Source organism: Serinus canaria, chromosome 19, assembly GCF_022539315.1.
Source record: "Serinus canaria isolate serCan28SL12 chromosome 19, serCan2020, whole genome shotgun sequence".
Taxonomy (NCBI): Eukaryota; Metazoa; Chordata; class Aves; order Passeriformes; family Fringillidae; genus Serinus; species Serinus canaria.
In genome coordinates this window covers 6,913,619-6,939,596 of record NC_066332.1, presented here as the reverse complement: position 1 = coordinate 6,939,596, position 25,978 = coordinate 6,913,619, and the positions used below count along the sequence as shown (strand labels likewise).

The 25,978-nt window shown below is 49.2% G+C and overlaps 4 protein-coding genes across 4 annotated transcripts in view; 2 read left to right on the top strand and 2 right to left on the bottom strand.

Moving 5' to 3' along the window:
- Positions 1 to 585: 585 nt before the first annotated feature.
- C1QBP (complement C1q binding protein) lies at positions 586 to 5,195 on the top strand. The gene is made up of 6 exons (XM_018919188.3): positions 586 to 844; positions 1,400 to 1,550; positions 1,943 to 2,030; positions 2,484 to 2,579; positions 3,223 to 3,345; positions 4,781 to 5,195. Exons 1-6 carry the CDS (start codon positions 601 to 603, stop codon positions 4,928 to 4,930), a joined length of 852 nt encoding a protein of 283 aa, XP_018774733.2. The 5' UTR covers positions 586 to 600; the 3' UTR covers positions 4,931 to 5,195.
- Positions 5,196 to 5,447: 252 nt separating this feature from the next.
- On the bottom strand, positions 5,448 to 8,847 carry RPAIN (RPA interacting protein). The gene is made up of 7 exons (XM_030231059.2): positions 8,719 to 8,847; positions 8,069 to 8,245; positions 7,486 to 7,549; positions 6,903 to 7,017; positions 6,620 to 6,683; positions 6,381 to 6,515; positions 5,448 to 5,661 (listed from the first exon to the last, which is right to left on the bottom strand). The coding sequence occupies exons 1-7, from the start codon at positions 8,794 to 8,796 to the stop codon at positions 5,632 to 5,634; spliced, it is 663 nt and encodes a 220-aa protein (XP_030086919.2). The 5' UTR covers positions 8,797 to 8,847; the 3' UTR covers positions 5,448 to 5,631.
- Positions 8,848 to 8,892: 45 nt separating this feature from the next.
- NUP88 (nucleoporin 88) lies at positions 8,893 to 18,690 on the top strand. Its single transcript, XM_030232926.2, has 17 exons — positions 8,893 to 9,150; positions 9,685 to 9,854; positions 10,476 to 10,601; positions 10,823 to 10,909; positions 11,660 to 11,836; positions 12,748 to 12,931; positions 13,327 to 13,477; positions 14,085 to 14,183; positions 14,305 to 14,395; positions 14,731 to 14,832; positions 15,669 to 15,827; positions 16,246 to 16,371; positions 16,879 to 16,944; positions 17,169 to 17,249; positions 17,555 to 17,681; positions 18,046 to 18,164; positions 18,467 to 18,690. The coding sequence occupies exons 1-17, from the start codon at positions 8,914 to 8,916 to the stop codon at positions 18,528 to 18,530; spliced, it is 2,166 nt and encodes a 721-aa protein (XP_030088786.1). The 5' UTR covers positions 8,893 to 8,913; the 3' UTR covers positions 18,531 to 18,690.
- Positions 18,691 to 18,908: 218 nt separating this feature from the next.
- Positions 18,909 to 25,978, bottom strand: part of RABEP1 (rabaptin, RAB GTPase binding effector protein 1) — a 47,712-nt gene continuing 40,642 nt past the window's right edge. Inside the window, exons 16-18 of the mRNA XM_030233360.2 lie at positions 25,646 to 25,744; positions 24,714 to 24,830; positions 18,909 to 22,745 (exon numbers count right to left, since the gene is read on the bottom strand). Of these exons, the coding sequence (XP_030089220.1) occupies positions 22,644 to 22,745; positions 24,714 to 24,830; positions 25,646 to 25,744 (318 nt within the window). The 3' untranslated portion in view covers positions 18,909 to 22,643. The remainder of the gene's footprint in view (positions 22,746 to 24,713; positions 24,831 to 25,645; positions 25,745 to 25,978) is intronic.

Here is a 25,978-nt window from a genome sequence, read left to right as displayed (position 1 = left end):
TGGGAAATTGGGAGTTAAAATTCTGGTCCTTTGATGGGGTAGTATCCATTTGATGGGGTGGGACAGATGCTCTCCTGCTCCAGCCTTGAGGTGAGCAGCAAATGAGCCTTCTGTGCTTCTCCATAGTGGGCACCAGTGCCAGCTTTTGGACAAAGGGAGGGCTTGGTGCCAGGAAACGCTGCCTTAGTCACTCTTTCCTCTAAAATACACCAAAAAAAACCCAACCATTCATTTTTTTTTTCTGAGGAGACTGCCATGCTCTGAACAGTGGCAGTCCTAATGAGGCGTGGGATGATGTCTGGAATAAAACCTGTGCATGTCTCCTACATTCCTAAAGCTCTCTTTGTGAGCTCCCCCAAGAAGGGTGTTGTGTACGGGTGCTGTGTCCATGCCATCCCTGCCCATTCCATCGTCAGGGGTCCCAGGAACCAGGCACCCCGTTGGCACACTCCGTCCTGCCGGCGCCGGGACTCGAACCCGCTGTCTCTCCGGGTCCAGGACTCGAACCCGCGGCCGCGGGGCCCGCGCGGGGCGCGCCGGGGCCGGAAGCGGAGCGCGGTTCCGGGGCGGGCCGTCCTCGCCGCCGCTCGGTCCCGCACGATGCTCCTCGCCCGCTCCCTGCGCGCCGCCGCCGCCGCCGCGCTGCGCCCGCCGCTCCCCGCGCCGCGCCGCCCGCTCAGCTCCGCGGTCCCCCGCGCCCTGCTGCCGCCGCCCGCCGCCGCGCCGGCCCTGGCGCGCTCGCTGTGGCAGCTGGGCGGCGGCGCGGGGCGGACGGCGCTGCTGCGGCCGCGGCGGGGCTCGGCAGGCCGCGTGTCCTGCGGCTGCGGCGGGCTGCACACCGAGGGTGAGCGGGGACGAGCGGGGCTGCCCTTGGGAGGGCGCGGGGAGGACACGTGCGCTGCGCCCGCTCCATCCTGGGAAGCACGTGGGGCGGCGGGGCCTTTTCTTACTGCCCCCTCATACCCTAACCCCCCTCTTTCCCTAAGGCAACTCAACCTTTTCCTAATCCCTGTTTTCACTAAACCACCTATTTCCCTAAATTCTGCCATCACCTAAGCCCCCTCTTCCTCAACACCCCCTTCGCTACCTCCTTTTTCCCAACTCCCCCTTCCCTTCCCTCCTTTTTCACAACTCCCTTTTCCCCAACCCCCCTTTCCCTAACCCCTTTTTTTGTTCAAACCCCCATTTCCCCAAACCCCCTTTTCCTACCCGCCCTTCCCTTAACCCCATTCCCCTTTTCCTTAACCCTCCCTTTCCCTACATCCCACTTTTCCTATCCCCCCCTTTCCCTAACTATCCATTCCCTAATCCCCATTTCCCATACCCCTATCCCTGAACTCACCCCCCACCCCTTTCCTTCATCTCTCCCTTTCCCTAACCTCATTTTCTTTCCCCCCAGGAGACAAAGCCTTTGCACAGTTCCTGACGGACGAGATCAAGGAGGAGAAGAAGATCCAGAAGCACAAGTCCCTGCCCAAGGTCTCCGGGGGGTGGGAGCTCGATGTCCACGGCACGGAGGCCAAGCTGGTGCGGAAGATCGCGGGAGAAAAGTGAGTGGGGTCTGGGAAGGGTCCTCATCCCCCGAGGGTGGGTGGGTGGGTCACAGTGACCAGGCTTCTCCGTGTGCTCCCAGCCCAAGCTGCACCGAGCAAAGGCTCTTTGTGTGACCACTTTGGGCTCAAAGGCACTTTTTTCACACCTTTTTGTTACTGTGTTTTGTGTTACAAAGTTTCACATGGTCCTCCTGTTTTAAAAATAACAGTTCGGTAAAACTTTAAAAAGTGAGAGCACTTGGAGGGAGCAGCTTGTCCCAGGTGTGTCTTTTAAATGCAGTGCCTGGCTTAGTTCACACTGTGTGAATCCTCAACCAGGGCTTAAAAGGCCCATTCTGCTGGGCATTTTTGGGGCGTGTTGGAAAGAATTGTTTCTGTTTCTCGTGCAGGATAACGGTTACATTCAACATCAATAACAGCATCCCACCCTCGGCTGAAGAAGACACACAGGAACAGCAGAAACCTGATGAGCAGGAGGTGACTTAGCCTTGATGTGCATTTAATGCTGGGGACACAGATGAATGAAAGTTGGAATTTTCCCTTAGGGAAGTTGGAGCCAATTAGAAGAGAAATTAGAGAATTCTGAGACTTTCTAGCACCTTCCAAAAGGGTGTACAGGAGAGTGGGAGAGGGAGACTTTGTAGAGAGGAATGGAGTGACAGTTTAAGGGGGGATGGCTTTTAACTGACAGGGAGTGGGGCTGAATTGGGTATTGGGAGAGATTGTTCCCTGTGAGGGTGGGGAGGCCCTGGCACAGGGAGGCTGTGGCTGCCCCATCCCTGGAAGTGTCCAAGATTAGGCTGGATGGGGCTTGGATCAACCTGGGGTAGTGGAAGGTGTCAGGGAATACCCCGTGCTGGCAGGGCTGTGCTGTGATTGCTTTGGCTCCTGTTCAGATTCCAGTGCTGATGCAACTGTTCTCTTATTTAGCCTGAACTTACATCAACTCCAAACTTCGTAGTGGAAGTAATAAAAGATGATACAAAACAGACCCTTGTGCTTGACTGCCATTTCCCTGAAGATGAGGTGAGTATCACTGTGCCCCTCTTGGATTTAAATGCTCTTTGTAATCTCTTGCTTTTCTGAATCAGCACAATATCTAGTCTCCTCTTATTTCTTTATTTTTCTTAATCACAAAAAAAAAAAAAAAAAAAAAAAAAGATTTATTATGGCAAGAACAGTGGGGAGGAAATGTTTATGGCATTCCTCACATCCTGCCCTGGTGTTTCTGATCAGCTGCTTATTGGGCTCTTTATTGGATTACAGTAAACAAGTAGGGATTAAAAAAGGAGGGGAGAAAATAAAATAGAGAGCTTTTGTTCACACTGATATTTGTGGTTTATTTTGTAGATATTAGGAGATGTTTAACAGCCAGTCTTGGCTGACAAAGATGAGACAGACATGAGAACACATTTAGAACCGCACAGAAGAAGTTTTTATATATTTGTAAAATTCAGGCTGCTGATTTACATGGCAGCACAAGCTCAGAGGATTTCCTGAGTTCTGTGCAGGTCTGTGCTTGTCCTCACAGGCACAGTGAGAGGGGAGAGGCACAGCTTGTCTGGCCCTGGGGCTTTTCCTGAGGTATTCCCAGCCTGGGGATGAGCTGGCTGAGTGTGCCCACTAATTGCAGCTAATTGCATGTCTTGTATTTGTTTTCCTGCCTCAGATTGGACATGAAGGAGAGGAAGAAAGTGATATTTTCACAATTCGGGAGGTCAGCTTCCAGCCCACTGGAGAAGCCGACTGGAAGGACACCAACTACACCCTCAACACGGATTCCCTGGACTGGGTAGGTGCTGCTAAAGGCCACAGAGGGCTCTCAGCTCACCTCACCTGGCTGTCCCTCTGCTCCTGGCTTGGGATTTAAACCTGTCTGGATGTCTGAGACAGGGCCCTGCTCTGCCCCTGAGCTGGTGGTTCTGACTGAGAGTGTTTCACAGTCCCAGGGTTGTGCACTGCTGGTGGCATTACCAGGAATCAGGACAGACAGGAGGAATTTCTTCCTTTCCAGATTTTGTAGGTGGATTTTTCAGCAGGGAATCGCATTCTGGAAATGGTTTGACACTTGTTAAACATCTTTTGATCTGTGTGTTTAACAATGTGGCTTATCAGACACCATGTGTAGATAAAAGCACCTGTGTGTGGTATCTGAAAAAATACATTGTGTCCTGGTTTTCCAGGTGTGTTGTTGGACTTGTAGCACTAAAAATATGCACTACAATCTGTGTGTTCTTATGTTCTCAATGCCAGGATTTAAAAAGATACAATTTTTAGTTTGAGTCTGTCATGTTTAAAACTGAAAGTAGAAGTAAGTGTAGAGTGTATCCCCTTGAGAAGCACTGATGTTAAAATTGCTCAGTGTGCTGTAGACTATCCCACACTGATTATTCCTTTTTTCCCCTAAGACATTAATTTAAAATATGTATGAAAAGGAAATGGTCAAGTTCATGACTGTAACATTTAAGCCCTTCAAACAAACTTGTACATCAGATACCTTTCCAAAGTGTTCACCCCTGGGTAGAGGGGACAGGCAGAGCTCGGTCTGTGTCATCCTTGACACACTTCCCCTGATGACTCCACAATCTGGGGATCATCTCCAGGCTGCAGCTCATTTGTAGTGTTGGGTTTGGGTTTTATTACATGTTCCATGGCCCTTTCTGTTCAAATGTTCCACCTGAAATCAGGCCTGCCCTCTTGGGGTGGTGCCTTGAGAGGCTGCCTGGAACAGAGGGCAGACAGTGTTGAAGGAATAAAATAGGGATTTCTTAAAAGGCCTTAAAGGATACACCTTGGGCAATACAAGAGCCCAGCCAGGGCTACACCCAAGATGGTTGATGAGTCATGATTTTCACACTTTTATAAGTTTTGGTCCATTTCCATATTGGGGTTAATAGTCCAATTCCAGCTCCAGGTGATACAGTCCCATCCTCCCAGTTTGCTCTCCTCAATTCCCTGTTGTTTGCACTTTTTGGGCTGAAGCTGCAGCGGTGTCCTTGGTTCGGGGGCTGGAGAAGGATTGTTTTGTGTGACAGAGCTGTGAGGAGAACTTGCCAACACTGAAAATGAAGTTCAGTCACACACTGATGAGTGCAGAATCTGGGAAATATGAAAGGCAGCAGTGGGAGCTGGGCCTGATTTTCCTGGGAGGAAGTGCCAGGGGCCATGTTAATGCACCCCCTGCCCAGGTGTGTTCCACTAAGGAAGGTTTCTGTTCCTTGCTCCAGGCTCTCTACGATCACCTGATGGATTTCCTGGCTGACAGAGGAGTGGACAACGCCTTTGCTGATGAGTTAATAGAGCTCAGCACTGCCCTGGAGCACCAGGAGTACATCAAATTCCTTGAAGACCTTAAAAGCTTTGTCAAATGTCAGTAGGTCAGGCTAGGAAACTCAGCCTCAAGCGTGGGTATTCCACAGTGCTGCTTCATCCAGCAATACCCAAATATATCTTCACAGTGGATACAGAGAGTAAGTAACGTGGAAGGTGGAGAAGGAGGATTCTCACTTGGATGTGGGGAGTTGTAGTGATGGTGCAGCCCCAATCAAGTTCTCCAGTGCTACAGGCCAGAATTGCCTCGCCCTGCATGGGGCTTTTTGTACAATTAAGAGTGAATGTGAAGAATAAAAACTGTTCAACATATCATTGAAAAGGGTGGTTTCTCTTCTTCCTGCTGTACCAGAGCTGCCATGAAAGTCATGGCAGAGCTCACAGTAGTTGTGGCAGTGATGGCCAAGCACTTCTACTTAAACCAGTGTCTCCAATTGCTGTTTGAAGGTTTTAAGTTTATTTAAGTTAGTTTCTTTATTTAAGGTTCATTTAAACTCAAAGCTGAAGTCTAACATGAGCTGTGAGATCACTGATGTAGTATTAAAGACAACACCAAGGCCAAAATAAACTAAATATATTTATTTCAAAACATGTCCTGTGTGGTTAAAAGTGCAGATCAAGGCAATACTGTGCCTTTTGAAGTGTCTTTTTGACACAGCAGTTAGAAATATGTACACAAGAGTCCTAGCAGCTCTGGGTGAAGTTTAGTATTGAAGTATTCCAGAAGTAAAGCAGCAGCTCAACCACCTTAGAGGAGAATCATCCAGGAGTCACAGACCTTCACAAAAAAGTTGAACAGAGAACTGTGTTAATATGTAAAGTTCAAAACTATTTGAACAGGAAAAATTATTCAATTGGGGGGAAAAAAATCACAAAAGAGTTGTTGAGCACTGGCAGAGGCTGCCCTGGGTAGTGGAGGAGCCACCATCCCTGGAGAGATTAAAAAGACATGTAGATGTGGCACTTGGGGACATGGGTCAGTTGTGGCCTTGTCAGTGCTAGGGGAATGGCTGGACTTGATCCTAGGGGTCTTTCCAACTTAAATTCCATGGCTGTATTTGAAATGCTCTGCCCCTACCACTATACTCACACAGGTTTTACATAGCAAAGCAAGCACCAGCTCTAGCTTGAGCCTAAGGGCTGCTGTGTGTTCTCTGAGATACCTGGATGAAGTTCTTTCAGGAGGCTTAAGTAATTTTTAAAGCTTCATGAACCACTTATCAGATGGTGCACACAAGGCTTAGAAGTTGCTGGCTAAAGTTAGGGCACTGAATTTGACAGGTCCCTGAAAGATTCCCTAATCCAGCAGTTAAAGGTGTGTACTTTGGAACTTCTCTTTTATGGTTACTGGTGGTCAAAGGTAAAGCCATTTCCAAGGAATTTTGTGAAAAACAGCCACACAAACCCAGGGACCAACAGACTTGTGGTTTCTGCCCATGTCATTGAGCCATGGATCCAAGCAGGGATCCTTTCCAGGAACCTGACATTTGCACTCACAGGGCAGCTCATCAGCAGACTGGCTTCCTCCTCCATGCCACTGGTGACTGTGAACTCGGGGCTGTGCAGGCACCTCTGACTGTGCTCTGTCAAGGTGCTTTCCAGCAGTGACCGAAGCTTCCCTTCTGTCATATCCTGAGAATAATTCATTAAAAGTCAGCTGAAGTTCCTGTCTGTAGCTTAAAGCTGCCTCTGCAGCAGCAGGGGTGCCACACACAAAGTTTCACAGTGCAGCTTACCTGTGTGCTGATGTACAATCCACACTGGCAACAAACCAAGTGAGCCTTCACAGTCAGGTTATTCCTGGGAGGACCAAACAATGAGCATCATGGCACCCCGAACAAGAGAAGATTTTAGCAAGAAAAACCCCAAAACCAACCCAACATCCCCCCAATAAGATTTAGATCATTGCTCAGGCATTTCTATTTTGTTGAAATAAACAGCAGCCTCTCTGCACGTTTCTAAGCCCAGACTGCTGCAGGAGAGTGAGGAATCTGATTCCAATGCCAAGGGCTTTCTTACTTCCTACATACAGGGCAGATGACCCTGTCAGTGGCATCCAGGCCGTCCAGCATGGCGTTGAGACATTCCTCATCGAAGCGCAGGCTCCGCTCGTACTCCTCGATGACCAACTGCTCTGCAACAACACAGCACAGCAAAGCACCCTCAGGGCCTGCTGGGCAGCACAGGCACAGCTGCTGGGCTGATGCAGGCGGGGCTGGATAGGAGTTTCTAAGAACTTTTACTCCTCTGGCTCAGATTTCTGCACTTGGTGAAATCATTCCTGATAATCTGGTTTTTTTTCTGTGGCTCAGCTCATCTCTTTCTACTTTCTGATCAGCACTTTAGAAACATCCTGAATTAATTTATAAAGGTTCCTAGAGCTAAAAGATCTCAGTCCTGTTTCTCTGGCCTTAAAATGCCACTTATACTCTTAAAACTGTGAGAGGAGGTCTCAATATCTCAAAGCCTCAACAAGATTTCTGAGGAGGCTCTTCCCCTGTATCACGTGGTTTGCAAGAACCAAGGAGTACAACCTCAGCTCCTCTGCATTACCAGGAAGTTACACATCAAAGAGGAGTCAGAAGATGTGCAAAGATCTTACCTTGCAAGATCAGTTCTTGTTGGATCTCTTCCAGCACTGCCAGCTCATCAGGGTCCTCCAGCATCTGAAAGGTGAATCAGTCAGTGATCCTCCCATTCCAGCCACTTTCTCACTTCCAGCACCTGACTGAGCATCATAAATCCACTCTTATTCTCCTGTCTAGTAAATCCCTCTACTTGCAAACCCATGCACTGTGGGAAGCAGTCTGTACTGTAAACACAAGTGCAGAGCCAGCCAGAATGCATCCTAGTACAGCCTGTCCAAGAACTTGCTTTTTAAGACATTCAGGTTTCATTTCCATTCTCAGAAGAGGGAAGTGACAACCAGCTATAAAAAGCACAGATAAGGAAACCAACCCTCTGCTGTGATCCACAGGCTGTTTATGAAAGAAATAAGGAATTTCCCCACTCATGCCCAAAGGCACTTTCACAGCTCAACGCCCTGCCTGAGCTGCAGAACAGGAAACCCTGAAGCTCTTGAGTTTTGTCGGCTCCAGTGAGAAGCTGAAGTCAGACCCGCAGGGAGCTGTATTTGCTACTCCCGTATCACCAACGTGTGTTGACTCCGGGGACCCAGCACTGACCTGCTCCATGGGCTCTCCGCCGAGGCCGGGCAGCCTGTCCCGCAGCTCCTGCCATTCCAGCTCCATCACCTCCTGCACCAGCAGCGCGCCCGGGGCCGCCCCGCACGCCCCGTCCCCGGCCTGGCGGTAGCGATCCAGCAGCTTGGCCCGGCTGCTCCTCAGCCGCTCCATGCAGCGCTGCGGGGAGGGGAGAGCGCCCGGGGCCGTCAGCGCCGGCTGGGGCGGGACACGGCGGGCACCGGGGCTGGGGGAGCCGGGGGGAGACACGGCGGAGGCGTGTCCACAGGGCCGAGAGACCGGGAATCCCTGAGGGGGGCACGGCGGGCACCGGGGCTGGGGGAGCCGGGGGGAGACACGGCGGAGGCGTGTCCACAGGGCCGAGAGACTGGGAATCCCTGAGGGGGGCACGGGGGAGGGACCAGGGCTGGCAATGTCCCGGACGGGCTGCAGGGGAGTTGGATGACAGCTCCCAGCGGGGACAGCTCTGAGCACCCGCAGAAGGAGCTCGGGACGTGCCTAAGAGAGAGTTTCGGACGGGGCGCGCCTCACCCGCCCCAGCGGGACCACTACGGCCAGCCCCGGGAGGATCGAATTAGGTCCAAATGAGGAGGAGCCCACGTCCCCGCCCTCGCAGCCCGCTCCCCGCTCACCCTGCGGTACGTCTCCCTCCAGGGCGGCCCGCCCGGGCTCTTGTACCGCGCTCGGTGCCCCCGCACCGGCGCCGCCATCGCGCCGAGCCCACAGATCGCCGGGGCCGCGGGGCACGCCGGGAAATGTAGTCCGCGGGAGGCGGCGCCCATTGGCCGCGCGGGCGGTGACGTCAGGGCGGCGCGGCGCGCGGGGCGATGGCGGCCGAGTGCGGCCCGGCTGAGCAGTGGCGCACGGCGCTGCCGCAGCACGCGCTGTTCGGCCGCCTCCGCGAGCGCGCGCCCGCCGCCCCCCACCCGCCGCGGCTCCGCGACCTCCTGTGCGGGCTGGGCTCCGACCTGCTGCTCTGGGACGGGCCCGCCGCCGCCCTGCTCGCCATCGGCCTGCGCCGCCTCGGCACCGGCACCGACCCCGCCGCGCTCGGCCGCTACCAGGTACGGCCCGCGCCCAGCGCCGGCGGGAGGGGGTGAGGGGATGGAGGGCCGAGGGGGATTGAGGGGAGCAGGGGCTGGGGCGGGCGGTGTGAGGGAATGGGGAGGCTGCGAGGGGATAAGAGGAGGGGGCCGGGCTGGGGGCGTTTGGGGTGTGAGATGAGGAGTCCTGTAGAGAAGGGCTGGGCTGGGTGTGAGGGGCCCTGAGGAGGGGAGGGGGTGTGAGGGGCTGGGCGGGACCGTGAGGGAAGAGGGGCGTGTGGGGATGTGTGGAGAGTGTTAAAAACGGGACAGAGAGGATGTGGGGGAATGCGAGCTGTGAGGGGAGGAGGGCCATGGTGGGCACGGGGCTGAGGGGGTCTGTTCCTTGATGGAACATCGTCCCTCAGCCTGCCCTGGGGTGTCTTTCCCCAAGGAACCCACTGCTGTGTGCCTCATTCCGTGCCGTGTAAATCACCATCCAAAATAAACATGAGCTATACTTTGCTTTGAGTGCTTTAAACGGCTTGTGCTTCCCTGTAACGTTTCTGTTTTCAGACTCTTCTGTGCATAAACCCGCCCCTTTTCGACGTGCACCAGACGCTGCTGAGCCCTGCCCAGCACCATGTGGCGCTCGTTGGTACCAAGGGGCTCATGGTGCTGGAGCTGCCCAAACGCTGGGGCAAGAATTCCGAGTTTGAAGGGGGGAAACCCACCGTGAACTGCAGGTGGGTGAGACCTCAGGTGGTTAATGACACCCTTGTCCTGCTACTCTTCCTCCACAGCCTCCCTTTCTTGGGGGTAGGTTGATACAGAAGGCACTGGTGGAAGGTACAGGTTGTATTGGGGTTGTGGGGCAGTCACAAATGAAATCATTTTGACTCAAATACTTGCTGCTTTTCAAGCAACCCAAATAAATGATCTTCTAAAGTTGTTGCAATTGCTGAGGAGCAAGATGCTCCCCTAGTATTCCCTAGCTTTCCACAGAATTGTGGAATGGTTTGGGTTGAAAGAGACCTTAAAGGCCAGCAAGTTCCAACTCCTGCTATGGATAGGGACGCCGTCTACTAGACCAGGTTGTTCTAAGCCCTGCCCAACCTGGTCTTGGACATGTCCAGAGATGGGGCAGCTCCTCTGGGATCTTTCAGCTGTGGCAGCTAAAACCAGACATTTGGGGGGAAATAATAGAGGGCTTTCAAGTTAAAGCTGCCTTTCCAACTTTCAGAGTAGTACAAGATAAAGACTCTGAAACCTTTTCATTGAGTCTCTAGCTCTTCTTGCCCCCACTTCCCTTTAGAAGTAGCTTGTGTGTTTCTGGTCCCAGTGCAAGTCTCTGCTCTGTATTGCAGCACCATTCCTATTGCGGAGCGGTTCTTCACCAGCTCAACATCCCTGACCCTAAAGCATGCAGCCTGGTACCCCTGTGACACCATGGAGCCCCACATTGTGCTCTTGACATCAGACAACACCATCAGGTAAGCCCCATTTGTGGCTGAATATCTGAAATGTGCTTTTTTTGTCATGTCCAGCCTTCATTTGTCACTGGGTATTTGCATCCTGCCATTTCTACCAGAGTTAGCAATGAAAAAGTAGGATGGGGGGAATTACGGAGTGAGAGTGGCTGATGTTCCTGTGTCAGCAGGGAATGTGCAGCACTGCCAGCAGAGTGAACATGGCTGCTGTTTCTTTCCCCCAGGTTTTACAGTCTGAAGGTGCCTCACACACCCATCAAAGTGATTGTGCTTTCAGACACTGAGGAGGAGACTCTTACCATCAAAACAGGGTGAGTGTGGCTTCTTGTATTTTGAAATGCTTTTGCAGAATATTGAGTATTCTGTTGTGTTTTCAGTGAATAAGTGATAAATGTGCCTGAAAATCTGATATGAATTCTGTAGTGCTAGCACTTCTTCATAGCAGAATACCTACACTTTTCCCTCTTCTTTCTCTTCTTTCTCTTCTTTCTCTTCTTTCTCTCTTCTCTTCTTCTTCTCTTTGTCTTGTCTTTCTTTCTCTTTTCTTCTCTTTTCTTTCTTTCTCTTCTTTCTTTCTCTTCTTCTTTCTCTTCTTCTTCTCTTCTTTCTTTCTCTTCTTTCTTTCTCTTCTTTCCTCTCTCTTTCCCTCTCCTTTCCTCTCCCCCATCCTTCTAAAACAAAGTGGTGACAAATTGTACAGTCAAGTGTTTGTCAGAATAGCAGCTTGAAAACCACACGTTGACTTTAGGGTGGGGTTAAGAAGGGGTTTTTGAGTGAGGAATGTAGAAAATAGATTATCCTTTCCTTTCCCTCTTGGCCTGGTTTGCACCACAGAGTGGTGTGCCTCCCAGGAAGTACCAGAACCCCTCCTGTGTCCTCTGAAGCTGTGGGGGCACTGCAGAAGTGATGTGCCATGACTGGGGTGTCACTTACAGCCTTTTGTAGCTGGATTGCTGGCTGGGATGGGGTTTGGCAGGGGTTTGGCAGCACAGCCCTGAGGAGCAGGTTACACTCTGTGCTCTCAGTGCTTGCTGAGCCCAGCTGGTTGTGCCCTGTCCCAGGAGAGCCTACACAGCGTCCCTGGGCGAGACGGCCGTGGCCTTCGACTTCGGGCCGCAGGTGCCGGTGCCGAAGCACGTCCTGGGCCAGCGCGGCAGCGAGGAGGTGCTGGGCTACCCCCTGTACATCCTCTATGAGAATGGAGAGACCTTCCTCACCTACGTCAGCCTGCTCCAGAGGTAGGCTCTGACCCTCAGGGCTCATGGGGTGCTTACATGTACGGTGCTGGGGTGAGAGAGTCACCTCTCAGCTTGGCTGGGACTCTGTGAGGGATGCTGGGCTGAGTTTTCTTGTATTGCAGCCTGTTCTGTCTCTGTGGCAGTGCTGATAGACTGGAATCCAAACCCAAACATGGGTGCAGCTTCCACTGCTCAGAATGTGCTATGCATTATTTACCACCAGCAATTTGATATGAAGAGACAGGGCTGTAAAAAGATCAGTGGGTCTCCAGTGTATTTTGTGGCACAGACATCCTTAGCTTTGGATGAGGCTCATTGAGCCAAGGGCATCCTAGGAAAAGAAATATTTGAAGAGCATAGGGGGTTCACAGGCATGTTCTGTGATGAAAAGTCAGGATGCTTAATCAAAAATATAAACATAACACAAGAAGGAATTACTTTAGAAAACTGAGAAGATGGTGCAAGACTTACAAGTTAGATCTTGTGTAGCTGATTATTAAAGAGTGTGGTATTTGGGTTAGAAACAGCACTGTGAGATCTGTCTACAGGCAGTAAGATGGCTTTAGTCCATCTAAAGTTCTGCCCAAACAAGTGCCACAACTCAAAATGCTGCATGTGAAGTGCAAGAAACCAGTTGAGTAATCATTAACTTGAGCTTTCCATGTGTATTTTCTGTTCTCGTATGCAAATGTTTCCTCGTGAATTGTTGCAGTGTAGCTTTGGTTGCTTTCAAAGCATAAAATGTAATAAAATGAGCTCTGATTTCCCCTCTGAGATCTCCACCAAGGAGCTGCAGGTCAGACTTGCAATCTGCAGCAGTCCAGTGGGACTCAGAACTCCCAGCCATTGTTTGACAGCCGTGGGAGGTGCCTTGCAGCCGTGGTGCTGAGACAAACCCGTGTTCCTTGCAGCACGGGCAGCCTGGGGAAGCTGCTGGGGCCCCTGCCCATGCACCCGGCTGCCGAGGACAACTACGGCTACGACGCCTGCGCCGTGCTGTGCCTGCCCTGCATCCCCAACATCCTGGTCATTGCCACCGAGTCAGGGATGCTCTACCACTGTGTGGTGCTGGATGGAGAGGAGGATGATGAGCAGGTACCTTCTCTTGGTTTGGTTTTTTTCCTGTAGGTATTTTTGTTTCTTTAATCCAAGTTCTTGCTGCAAGGTGGCAGGATGCATGGAAGTGTGGGCCAAGTGCCAAAGCTGCATTCTTTTGGAATGAGGTAGTGAGTCTTTCTCCTGTTTCAGCCAGTCCCTGTGGCTCCCTGACACTTTTATTTTAACTTTCAGTCCTGTGTACCCTGACAGTAGATCAGTTTTTGATCAAATTTACTAGGATCTAATTTAAGAAGGATTTTCTGAAAAACCCTGGGTTTGAGTTAATTTTTTTAAAGTAAACTTGAACTACATTCCTTGACAATTAAAACTTGTAACTCTTTCTTCATGCTTTTTAAATGATGTCTGACAGAAGAATTCAATGCTCTTTACAGTCAGAGAAGTCCTGGGACCCAAGATCCGATCTTATTCCTTCCCTGTACGTGTTTGAATGTGTTGAGCTGGAACTTGCACTGAAACTGGCAACAGGAGACGAGGAAGATCCTCTGGAGTCTGACTTCTCTTGCCCAATCAAGCTGCACAGAGGTAGGGTTGTTGTTCAGCTCATGGCTTTTTATTCCATGCATTTAGGATCCAGTTATTTGCATGTTCTCACTGGTGTCAGACAAACAGGGGAATCACAGTAAGGATTTGCCTGATGCTCTCAAAGCTGTGGAAAGAGCAAGCCTAGGAGGGGCTCCAGTGTAGATCACACATGGTCAGTACTAAATCCTGTCATCTGAGGGTTATAAAGCAGAAGTTTCTGCATCTATGCTGACCTGTGAGTGTGAGTGAGTGCTTTGGGGAGGGTGATCCTCTGAGGGAAGGACCTGCTTTTCCCATGGAATTGGGGGCAGGACAAAGTGGTTGGGTCTTTGGGAGCAAGCAGCTTGTCAGAATGCTGGTCTGCTAGTTTTAATAATCTGCCATTGGAAATCTATCTGAGTGATGCAGATGTGGTGTGCTAGAAAGGGTTCAAAACAACTCATCAGTATGTTAGACTCTAACACATGTCTGTCTGTTTCTGGTGCTTGCACTAAGATGTTAAAGCTGACTGGACACTAAGTTGATACACAGGATCAGCAGTGCAGGTGTGAAGGGTGAGTTTTTCTCAGTTCAGTGCCATCTCTTACATTTTCTGCTTCAATTTCAGATCCCAAATGTCCCTCTAGATACCACTGCACACACGAAGCTGGTGTCCACAGTGTGGGCTTGACATGGATCAATAAACTGCACAAATTCCTTGGTTCAGGTAAGCGAGAAAAGTGGGGAACAGATGAACATCTGCCAGTAACAGGCTGGTGGATGCAGGTACTACTGAATCCTTCACCCTGCAAAATGGATCTGTTGCATCCTGACTTGTCTGCTTGTAGATGAGGAAGACAAAGACAGTTTACAAGAGCTGGGAGCAGAACAGAAGTGCTTTGTTGAACACATTCTTTGTACAAAACCACTGCCATGCAGGTAAAAAACCAAACTCTTTCTCAACTGCTTTCCAGTTGGGGACTTACTATGGAAAAGATTTATGATTTGTCACCTTTTACTGCATTCTTGCAATTAAAGTAAGCTCAAAAGATTTCAAACAATACAACTGAGCAATTTGTCTATCAGGATTCTTACTGCACAGTTAGGGTAGTAGCTTAAATTCTTGTGTTTCTGTCTGAAAATCACCTGTCAGACTAGCAGAAATTTTCACTTCCATTTACCTGACCTTGGAGCATTTCCAAAAGAGTGAACCTGCACAATTTCAGGAATAAAGAACTTTCCTGACTGGGTAATTTTTGTGTTCTTCCCTTCAGGCAGCCTGCTCCAATTAGAGGATTTTGGATCGTTTCTGATGTCCTGGGGCCCACAATGATTTGCATCACCAACAGCTATGAGTGCATTACAAGGCCTCTCTTGTATGTGGTTCTTAGTTGAAGTCCATGACTGCATGGAAAGGACCAAAAAAGGATATTCCTATTTTTCAATTACTCTTTGATTGTTTCACCCCATGCTTCTGCAGCTCTTAGGACACACCATGAAGTTTTGCTTCCTGAACACTCCCTGGCTGAGCACTGAAGTGTTACTGTAGTAGTTACCTACTGCTGATGAGGTGTTTGTAGGGGATATAATTAATTAGGTCACTTTTAGTGAGTATTGGGACAAAAAAAATGTTCTTGATGGTATTGTTGGGGTTTTTCAGTGGTGTTGATGATCTTAATGGGCTGCTGAGGTTGTGTGCCTGAAAGGGGAAAAACAGAAGTAGGATTTTTGTTTGTGCTTCCAGTTACTTTCTTTGGAGGTGGTGGCAAAGATACAGAGTGGTGGTAATGTGCATTTGCACAATGAAATGAACACCTTGAGGGGGTGACACTATTTTCAGCTTATTTTTTGTAGGATACTGTTTAAGGTAGGACAGGTACCATCAGCAGAGCCAGTGTTAACATCAGGTTCTCCTAGAGACCTTTTATTTATTTCACTGTTTTCACACAGGTGGGCAGTGACTGGGCAGGGTGCTTTGTGGAGAAGGTCATGCTGCTGTTCCAGTGCCTGCCTGCCTTGTTCTGGAACTTTCTTCTCCTTAAGCCAAAGGATATTTATGATTCTTGCTAGTTTGAGCCGTGACCAAACAGCTGTGGGGATGTGAGCTTTACCTGCCCTGCAGGACTCCACAGCAGGGGAGTTCCAGTGAGGAAGCTCTGACCTGTTTCAGTGTGAGTGGTCTGATGCGTTCTCTTGTGCTGCTGTGTGGCAGGAGCACTGTCCATCCTGCCTCCCCTCCCCTGCTGTGCACCAGAGAGGACAAGGAGCTGGCCATGTCCCCGCTGCGCATCGTGGCTGAGTCAGAGCATTCCTTTGAGAAGCACATCCAGGGCATCCTGCAGCGCAGCTCTACCAACCCCCTGCACCTCAAGTGAGCAGAACCCTGGGGCACCTGAGGGGGAACACTTGGGAACACTGGGTGCTGGCCAGCTCCTGTTGAACAGCACATGGCCTTGGGCATGGCGGTGCTGGGCACAGCTCCTGCCACTGACTGGTGCCTGTGTCCCTGGGGGGATGGCACCCAGCCCTGTGATGGTGCAGGCTGGGAGGGGATCACCCAGCTCCAGGCTCCTGCTCAAAGCAGGGCTGCCTTCAGCTGATGAGGTTCTCATTGCTTGGCCCACTGGGTTTGGAGTATCTTAAGCTACCTTGGGATTTCCTCATGTCAAAGGGATTCCATTGTAGTCCCTCACTTTCATAACAGACCCCCCCCGAGCTTTACCATAAACACTGGAAGTGGTTTAGCCTTCCAAAGGAACATGTAAGATGGCAAAAATCTCAATCTTAAGATCTGCAGATAAAGATGCTGCTCCTCCCCCTGAAGAATGCCTTCAGCTTCTCAGCAGAGCTACCCAGGTGTTCAGAGAGGAATATATACTGAAACAGGACCTGGCAAAAGAGGAGATTCAGCAAAGGTAATGCAAAACTCTCATAAAAATGTGCTGGCATGTCTCTGTGACACAGCAGCATTGTGGGTCTAATCCTGGTGAATGAGTAAATGTACTGAATGTAAAACTTACAATGAATACCAGAACTTAAAACTAAGTTATCAGGAAAAGCAGGGCTGAGTTTAGTAGTTGATCTGTGTAGTGGCTTATAGGGGAAGAAAAAAATGGTAAACACACACACAGATAAAATACTTTTCTCATGGTGTTGTCTGCCTGCCTGGGCCTGTGGGTGGCAGGAAGTCTGACCTCAGCACTAATCCTGACAAAGGAAAATTCCCTTAAGTCTCTGCTGCTTCAAATCATAGTCAGTTATTTACACTATAGTTAGGACAAAATGGGAGTTTTTTCTCACTGCCCCCTTTTCAGTGTCTTTAGTTCTTCCCACTCCCAGCATTTTCTCTGTGGTGTAAATCCTGATTCACCTGGTTGCAAGTGGTTTGATTTTTTTTGTTTGTTTGTTTGTGTTTACTTCAGAGTGAAGCTGCTGTGGGGACAGAAAAAGAAACAACTGGAGGATCTGAATTACTGTCGAGAGGAGAGGTGAGTAGAGCCTGTCTCCTTTATCCAGTCAAACCTCAGGAATGATGCACCTGTGGTGGTTTGGAGACGGCCCTGTGTGGAACAGGTGACAAGTGAAGGCATTCCCAGCCTGCTGGTTTGCTCCCTCCTCCAGCTGCCTTATTCATCTTCCTTGTCCTTTTCCCACACCCTGGCTTGTCCCGTGTGTGGATCTAAGTAAGGAACTGTTTCTCCCTCACCTTAAGGAAAAGCTTGCGAGAAATGGCCGAGCGCTTGGCTGACAAGTATGAGGAAGCCAAAGAGAAGCAAGAAGACATCATGAACAGGTGAGTGCACACAGGACTCTATTTCATAGAGTTTGCAGGTGTGGTAGAACAAAGTGGGCAGGAGCTGCTGCACTGGTTAGTTACAGGACTGGGCTTCTGAAATTCCCTGGGCTGGGCTTGGTGTGATTGGTCTGCAGGCCCAGCCTGAGCCAGCCCCATGCTCAGAAATGCCACCTGAGACCAGCTGGAAGGGGAAGGTGAAGCCCCTGAGACTTGGGAAGCATGGCCAAAACACCAGGCTGCAGGTGTTTGAGCAGAGCTGGGGACCAGGGAGGTTAACTCAGAGACATTTCTTGCTTTCAAAGGATGAAGAAAGTCCTTCGGAGTTTCCACTCTCAGCTTCCTGTTCTATCTGACACTGAAAAAGATATGAAGAAGGAACTGCAGACAATCCATGACCAGCTGCAGCACCTGAGCAATGCTATCAGACAGGTGAGAGGAGGAATGACCAGGCTGGGAGGTTACTGAGCTCCTCCCTCAGTGCTGACCGATGAGTCCTGCCAACCAAGTGATGCTGTACTCGTGTTAATTAGCAGCAATGTACTAGAGGGGCTTTGGGCCCTCGGTGGTAATACAGACAGAACCTTTGCACACACTGTAAGCCCTCAGAGAGCTCCCCCTTCCTCAGCCTGGCAGGGACGTTTCTTCTCTTTGTTGGAAGTGCAAAAGCAGACAGATTGGAACCCAAAAAGAACCAATGAATTGCAGTACAACACAGCAGTCTGTAATTACCAGGCTTCCACTGTGGCAGGCAGCACCAGCACTGATTGGGGCCTTCTCTTTTCTCAACTCCCAGGTGAAAATGAAAAAGGAATACCAACAGAAACAGATGGAGAAGGGGCGCAGCCCCCGCAAACCCAGCATCAGCCTCAGTGCCTACCAGAGCAAGTGCATCCAGGCTGTCCTGAAAGAGGAGTAAGTGCAAGCTGGGCTCCTCCTGAGGAAGCTGAGCCCTGGCACTCACCTTCAGTTCAGGTGTCTCAGGTGTCATTTAAACCATGCTGGGGCAGAGGGGCTGAAGCACAGGACCTGCAGCTCCTGAGAGCAGTACTTTGAGCAGATGTATGGAAATGCTTTTTGCCCAGGATCCCAGGGCAGTCTGTAACCCAGCCTGGGATGACAGGCACTGCTCCCATTCCCTGCTCCTACCAGCTGAAGTGTTTCCCTTCCTTCCTAGCTCTGTGCAGCCTTTTGACTTGTGTTATTTTTTCTTGAAGGGGAGAACACATCCGGGAGATGGTGAAACAGATCAATGACATCAGGAGCCACGTGAACTTCTGACATGCTCCAGGAGGGGACCCTGCACCAAGGGGCTGGATGAGCTTTACCTGACCCTGGTATTCCCCCTTGTATATTTACCATTTGTATGTTAAACAATACACCTTTTACATATTATTTTGTAAAGAATTGTGAAATAAAATACTTTTGATATGACTCCTCACATGCTGTGGTTTCTGTTTTTGTCAGGGGACAGGGACGTGCTGCAGGTGTTTTATATTCAGGGTGTTAGAGGGTAATTCCTGCAGCTGCCTCAGGAGTGGGGGTTTGCTGTTCCCTGGGGTTATCCTGGGATAGTCTCCCACCCTTGCTCCATCAGGGGGTCCCTGGCGGGGAGGCTGTGGCAGGAGACAGAGGAGAAAGACCAGAGCCAGGCACACACACACTTCAGCAGCTTTTTTTAATTTGGAACACTTTCTCCATAAAGGACACACCTTCAGTACAGTTAACAAATGGTTACACTGGAATCCTGGAGACAGCAGAATTCTACACCCACGATTGCACAGGACACCAATGGCTTGGCTCACTGGAATGCAGTATTGACTTCCAAACACTCTTTGCCTTTTGCAAAGATGGCTCTGCAGTCCTTCTTGCCATTACAAGGCCAATTCAGTCTCTGCTGTAGACAGACTCTAGTGGACAATAAGGAATTGTTGTCCCGTCCCCCTGCCCTTGGAAAAGGTGCCATGGTGAAGCTGAGGGGGACAGGAGTTACTGCACTGCTAAAACAGGGGGGCACTGCTGGGGGGTACCAGACATGCTGCAAAAACACTTTGTACAGGTTAAGACTATACAGGTACAGGAATGCAGACAGAATCCACCTGGGCCCTGTTACAGCCTCCACCAACAGCTCACCCCCTGTCACAGCTGAGCAGTGACACTGCCTGAGACAGGAGAACCCAGCCGGCCCCAGCCACGCTCCACAACACCCAGAACTGGAAGGAAGAGCATTTGTTTTCTCATGTTCATGAGCAGCAACACCAGAATCCATCATCCAGTGAGTATCTACACCAAGAGCTTTTCCTACATTTACAGTCTTTTAAATTTGCTCTGCAAATTTGGCACACACTGTCTTGTTTTGCTTTTAAAGGCCCCTTTGAGTCTGAGTTCAGCAGAAGCTCAGTTGCTGCTGCTGAAGCTTTGCTGTCCTTCCCCCAGGAGGGGCAGCAGTTTGCAGGGAGCACATCTCCCACCACTTCTGTTAACAGCCAGGGTTCCAATTTCAAACGGAATTGTTTAAAAGTCTGACATTACAGCAGTTGGTGAAAAAGGTGACTCGTGTTCCAACACTCAAATGGTCACAGCTGGCACTGGGACAGGAGCACAGGTGTTGGGCTGCGTGATGGAACAGGGAGGTGAAAAGGAAAAACCATGCAAGAGCTGCCTGCCCTCTCCACACCAAAGGAAGTTCCTCCGGGGACTTGTGCAGTGCCAGGTTCACAAACAAGGAAAAGCCCACAGTGCACACCCCCCAGGCCTGCAGGTCTGCCTTTGGGAGCAGCTCCACAGGCCCTGGGGCTACCAAGGAGCCCAAAGCACTTGCCCAACTCACCTCCTTCACGCCAGGCTGCAGCCATGAGCTCGCCCTGGCACCACCACACCTGGGGAAAGCTGTGCCCACGAGCCACAAAAACACAGCAAGGAAAAGCCCCCCAGCCCTGGAGCACCTGAAAAGCTCTGAGCCAGCACAGCCAGGGCTGCTGAGAACAGGCCAGACACAGGGACCAGCAAGGGATGCTAGAAGGCCAGAACAGCCCTTCCCCTGCTCTCTCACACTGGGACCACCCAGACACACAACCAAAAATATTTTACTGCAAAAGAGTTCAAGGTGCAGTTCCTAAAGAGCTCAGCTTGCTGAAGAGGGTGCAGGATGTGGTGTAGTTTTGCCTCCTTACACCTCCTGCACAGGTGAAGTAGTCCCCAGTTACAGTAACTAACCCTGGAACCTGTTACACATTAGTTTTTGGCAAGGGAGGGTGGGAACAGAGAAAAAAGCTTTCCTTTCTGTTCTGCAGCTCCTACTAAAGGCCTGTAGTTTTGTCTCCAAAGTCTACCCAGCCATTGGAAAACTGAATGAAAACATCTGGTCCTGGATTTATGCATCAGGACCTGGCTGCTGTCACCCACAGCTCAGCAAATAGTGAGGAAAAGTAAAAAACCCCTAATCTGGTAATAGCCAAATAAGACTCAAGCCACACTTCAAAGTCACCTTTATGTGACAGTAAGTGTCATCTTTAGACATGACAGCTCTGTCATCTGTTAGTCATTACTAGGGAAAAACTGCTTTTGGGTGTCAGGGTTATGAAGGGAATTAATTGCTAGGGTGAATAAAATGCTTTAATTCTTGTAATGAGTGGCAAGGAATTGAGCTTGTATGATGCTTTTTTGGCTGTTTTTAAGGCATTCCTCTTCAAAACCACTGGTTCTGACTTTATGTCAGTAGCAGGATATACACTGCTAAAAATAGGATCTAAGCACTTAAAATATATAGTCATGTGCATTGCAGTTTGGAGCATTTTCTGTCACTTCTGAAGGTGATGAAGAAAAGCAGATCTCTGGCCAAGTATAAGAAGGAAAAACATCAAGGAATGGAGGAAAAACTAAGAAGTTTTGGACAGCAAGATCTGTTCCTTCAGCCTCCTTTTAACTGAGTTGTAAAGTCCAAGAATTGGGTTTGTACCACCAGGATCATCAACACCTGCAACAGCTCAGGAATCTGTCCAGCTGCATGCATGGAACTCCAGCAGTGCAGGAGGAGGAGGAGGAAGAGGAGGGATGCTCATGTTACCTCTGGACATTTATAGAACAAGAAACCCAAACCTGGCAACTGAGTGATCACAAGAATTTCCTGCCTCTGCTGCCACATTCCTCAGTGTCATTTACCAGTCTGGGAGCAGAACCAGGGGACAGCACAGGAGCCCCCCCTGAGCAGTGCAGGACACCAGAGAGCTGCACTGCCCCCTCCAAGCTGCAGCAGCACAATCCTGCAGCTCCTGCAGGTCGGTGCCCTGCCCAGGAGTGTCTGGCAGTGGTTCCCTGGGTGCTGGCACTGCCCTGGCAGAGGGGTCAGGAACAGCTTCACTCAGCACCTGCCCTGGACACCTTCCCCAGAGAGCTCCTGCCTTCACTTGTGCCATCCCCAGAGCAGAGCACACCTGCCCCACCTCAGGCCAATGCTCAGACATGCACACGACTTTCACCAGCTTTTTTCTGTTTGGGTTTTTTGTTTTCTTGTTTTTTGGTTGGTTTTTTTTTTTCCACAGAGAAGGGATTCCAGGCACTGCTCAGCTTTAGGAGATGAGAAACAACCGGTTGTAGCTCCATATTCTAAATTACATTTGTGAAAAGAGATTACAAAACAGTGCATTTCTTGTGCTTTTCTTTCTGTATCTGAACTCAACAGAAAAACGGCAAGGAGTTAAATTCTCAGTACAGTGTTCTTTTTCTTTAGGATTAGCATTTATCTGTTCAGGAGATACACAGCTCACTCATATCCACATTTCAGCAGCATTCAGATTCTTCACAGAGCCAATGGTTTTTAAAAAAAAAGTACTGAGTTATGAAATAAGATCAATATCCAGTGTCCTGCTAATAAAGTCATATTTTAATATAAAATATTCATACAGCATACTCTACACCTCATTCTCTCTGCTAGCTGAATACTGTTACTGACTATTCAAACAGAAAAACTTCAACCACTTTGCTCTTCAACGTTTTGGAGGGACAATAGTTTCCAGCAGCTACTTTGATCACAGTAGTGGGGGAAAGAACAGAGGGAAAGACAGGGGTTTATGTTCCAAAACTCTATATTAGGTTACGAAGTCGGCTGAAAGAGGGAAGTTTTTCAGAATGTAAGGACTGATCCCACTCAGTGGAACACGAAACACTGCACTCATTAGTGTTTCCATTAGAAATTCTCCTTCCTACACTACAAGTCACCCTTGTGCTCTCTTCCTGCCCAGTACGAAACCTTTTTCCCCTCTAGAAACAAAACTTAAGTCATTGCTCCCCTCTGTTGTCTTCTGCTCTCTCGGTTAGAGTTAAATAATAATTAATGTTGCTATAAAGATGAGTTAAAAACCTCAGCCACAGCCTTGGAGCCCATCAGGGTGTCTGTCATGTTTCAGGGAGCTGATTAATGTCCGTCAGTTTTGTGTCATTCAGGATTGCACGGATCCTCTCCAGGGAATCTGCCTGCCGGATCCTCTCCAGCTGCACCTGCAGGGAACCAACACAGGCACTGCAGTCAGCAGGGGGGAGAGCCCAGAGCCAGGCCCAAAGGGGGGAAAGAGCAGAGCCAGGCCCAAAGGGGGTGAGCTGAAATCCAGGTCCAAAGGGGGAGAGCCCAGAGCTCACACCCAGACCCAAAGGGAGTCCCCGAGGGATCCAACATCACCAGGGGCTGAAGAAATGCAAGGTGTGAAGGAGCACAAGCTTAATTTGGGCCTAAGAATGGGAGGAAGACAGGAGGCAGTTGTGATTTTACAATAATCCCCCACTTTCTGGGGGGCTCCAGCCATCACCAGCACTCTGTTTTGTCTCATGTCCAGTCACTGACACTACTGGAAAACTGGAGATGTGCAAAATCCCAGGAGCAGCCCCACAGGTGCCTTGGAGCCTCTCAAGGTCACAGCCAAAATGCTCTTGGAGCAAACATCCCATTTCCAGGCTCACTCCTTGCTTTGCTGATAATTTAAAGTGGATTATTCCCTGTCTGCTAAAAAGGGGCCCAACAGAACTGTGGTGGAATCAATGCAAAGAGAGCACAACTGATTTCTTTTTCACACTTAAACTTTCACCATCTTTGCAATAGGATCTGGGTTTCAGTTATAAATCCCCAACTAGCATTTAACTGCTTTTTAACCCTTCCTCTGATTGCTGATAACTGATTTGGCCAGCAGACCCCTCAGACAAGGGGTACCTACTCAGGCTCTCAACTGACAAGGCCAGGCAAGGGAATAACCCTGCCAAGAAACCACAATCCTCCTCTGATGGTCATCTCACAGTGTGCACAGTGCACATGGCACGAGCCATTGCTTAAACTGGAGCACAAACTGATGTGCAGTAACTGCATAGGGCAGAAAGAAAACACAAAACACTGAGCTGCAGTTCTTACTGAGCTCAAGGTGTACTAAACTACCTGCAAGCTGTGGAAGAGTCCACCACATACCTTCAAAGTGGTGGCTGTTTGCTCTAAGAACTGCATAAACCAGTTCTTTAAAACCCAAAAAATGTGGATGAGGACAAAAAAGAAGCAGCTTCCCTAAGCAGGACAACTCAAAAGTCTCCTTTGTCCAACCAACTCCTCCAGACACAGAGCCAGAGAGGACAGGACAGATCTCTATTGTCCATCCAGCTAAACTGTGTCTAGTAAACAATTCTCCCACATTCTGGTGTTAATTTTCCAAGTAAACCTGAATGCCTGACTCGGAAATTGTGTAGTTTGAATTCTGCTGGATGTCACTGAGGCCAAGGACTCCAAAGAGATGGAACTGAAATTCAGCACCTCCTCTGTGAGCAAAGCTGGAAGATAAAAGGGGCACAAACTCTGGGAACACAGACCCTGAAGGTGAGCCCAGTCCAGCCTGGCTTCCCCAGGGCACTGACAGTCCCCCTGCACACAAACTGCAGCAGAGAACAGCCTGACAAACCTGGACTAGCCTCAGCCCCCTCTTGGCATCTCACATCAACCACAGGTTCACTTGGTGGAAGAAATACAAGGATAACAGAGACAATAGCAAGGACAAGACTTTTAGAATGTATAAACAGAAAGCAGTAACTGTAACACCAAGAACCATTTCATATATTCAGATCAAGCAGCACCAGCTCCTTACTCTGTCCTCAAATACTTGCATCTGAATCATTTGCTATGAAAATATCACACTGGAAGCATCAGGAGATGGACAAGGAAAAACACAGATCTGGAAGAGCCATCATCTTTGGCCCTGCCCAGTTTCTTTTAGTACAATAACTGAAAATTAGCTAGAACCATGTCATCAGGATGGAATCCCAATAGCTTTAATAATAATATCATAGCAGGAATACCCAATCAGTTTATTACACTAACAAATTCTAAAAGAGATTCATAAATACCAACATAAGAAAATTTACAACTGCTATTTCTTATTTTACTCAGCTCTGGAGAAATAATGAAATTAAAGTAGCCCTTACTTGGGACTCTCTTACCTGAAGTGTCTGAGAAAGCTTTACAAAGTCTCTCTGCACTTGCTCACTGACATCCAATTCAGTCTGCAACCTCTGGGCTTTGTTCTTCTCTTCAAACACCAGCTGCTCAAGGTTGGCCTGAGGAGGAAAAGGTTCTTTTGTTTGAACTGAATAAAAATCAGCAGCTTGTATAAACTGATTAAAGTGTGATACCAGAGGAAAGCAGCACAGCATTCACAAACTAAACCAGTCTTTCCACACCTCAGTTTTCCAAAGTGCAAAATCAGGGGCTAATACCCATTAACAGGTGCCAATAGACTGGGTAAGGCATGGAAAAGCCCAAAGCCCTTTAACAGCACCATGAGCAGGGATCTCAAAGCACAAAGGCAGAGTTCTGAGTTTTAGTGCAGTAAGTTCATGGTAAGAGCAGTAATTTGCTGCTGGCAATGTAACTGTCTTGCTGTCCTGAGCTTTAGTCAGAGAAATGTTGGGGGAAAGGGCATAAAAAACCAAAACCACAACAAGAGAGGGCAGAGAGTGAGTGCTCAGATCACAATTATTTCACCTGAGTGCTGAAGTAGAGCCCCTTCCTACAGCAACTACCAGAAAAAAAAAAATTCTTCAAAAGCATCAAAGGATCCAAGCCAAGGTTTGGTTCTCAGGACACTGCACAGGCAGGAATGTTCCTGAGCCTTCTCTTGGGAGGGCAACCCATGGGATGGTCAGGTCAGCAGCAATTCAGAGCCACCACTTTATAAATCCCAGTGAAAACAGGGGTGAGGATTTAACCACATCCAGAGGACATGATTGCCCTGCCAGTTTCTTACCAACATTCAAAAGCTTCTTTTTTTCATTCTTAGCTTCTTTTTTTCATTCTTAGCTGGGTCATTCTCTGACACAGCTGCTCATCACAAAAGATGCAGATACACTTCACATCCAGACATCATAGCTACCTTTGCTGCAGTCTCCTTCTTCAGCTGTTCTTCTAGAGCATTCTTTGCCTCCTGCAGACTCTCCAGCTGCTGCAGGTTTTCCTGTGAAGAACTTTCCAACTGTATAATAATAATATTAAAAAAAATTAGCTAAACTTCATAACATTACCATTTCCCACAGTCCCTCCATAAGGAAGCCTAAGTTTCTTTCAGATACTTAGGGAAATCAGGGACTCAGAAACAAACCTAACAATTCTCTTCTAGTGACAGAGAAAATACCTGAATAACATAACTTTCTCTCCATTTATTTACTTCTGCAGCTGGAGAGAAATGTCCAAACCTGACATTTAGGTC

Excerpts from the sequence above, each read along its gene's own strand:
- NUP88 (XM_030232926.2), top strand. The coding sequence starts at position 8,914 with ATGGCGGCCGAGTGCGGCCCGGCTGAGCAGTGGCGCACGGCGCTGCCG. Across the intron at positions 11,837-12,747 it reads TACGTCAGCCTGCTCCAGAG|CACGGGCAGCCTGGGGAAGC; the intron begins GTAGGCTCTGAC and ends TGTTCCTTGCAG. Across the intron at positions 17,682-18,045 it reads TGAGCAATGCTATCAGACAG|GTGAAAATGAAAAAGGAATA; the intron begins GTGAGAGGAGGA and ends CTCAACTCCCAG.
- RPAIN (XM_030231059.2), bottom strand. The coding sequence starts at position 8,796 with ATGGCGGCGCCGGTGCGGGGGCACCGAGCGCGGTACAAGAGCCCGGGC. Across the intron at positions 6,684-6,902 it reads ATCTGCCCTGTATGTAGGAA|GAATAACCTGACTGTGAAGG; the intron begins GTAAGAAAGCCC and ends TGGTCCTCCCAG. Across the intron at positions 6,516-6,619 it reads GATTGTACATCAGCACACAG|GATATGACAGAAGGGAAGCT; the intron begins GTAAGCTGCACT and ends AATTATTCTCAG.
- C1QBP (XM_018919188.3), top strand. The coding sequence starts at position 601 with ATGCTCCTCGCCCGCTCCCTGCGCGCCGCCGCCGCCGCCGCGCTGCGC. Across the intron at positions 845-1,399 it reads CGGCGGGCTGCACACCGAGG|GAGACAAAGCCTTTGCACAG; the intron begins GTGAGCGGGGAC and ends CTTTCCCCCCAG. Across the intron at positions 2,031-2,483 it reads AGAAACCTGATGAGCAGGAG|CCTGAACTTACATCAACTCC; the intron begins GTGACTTAGCCT and ends TCTCTTATTTAG.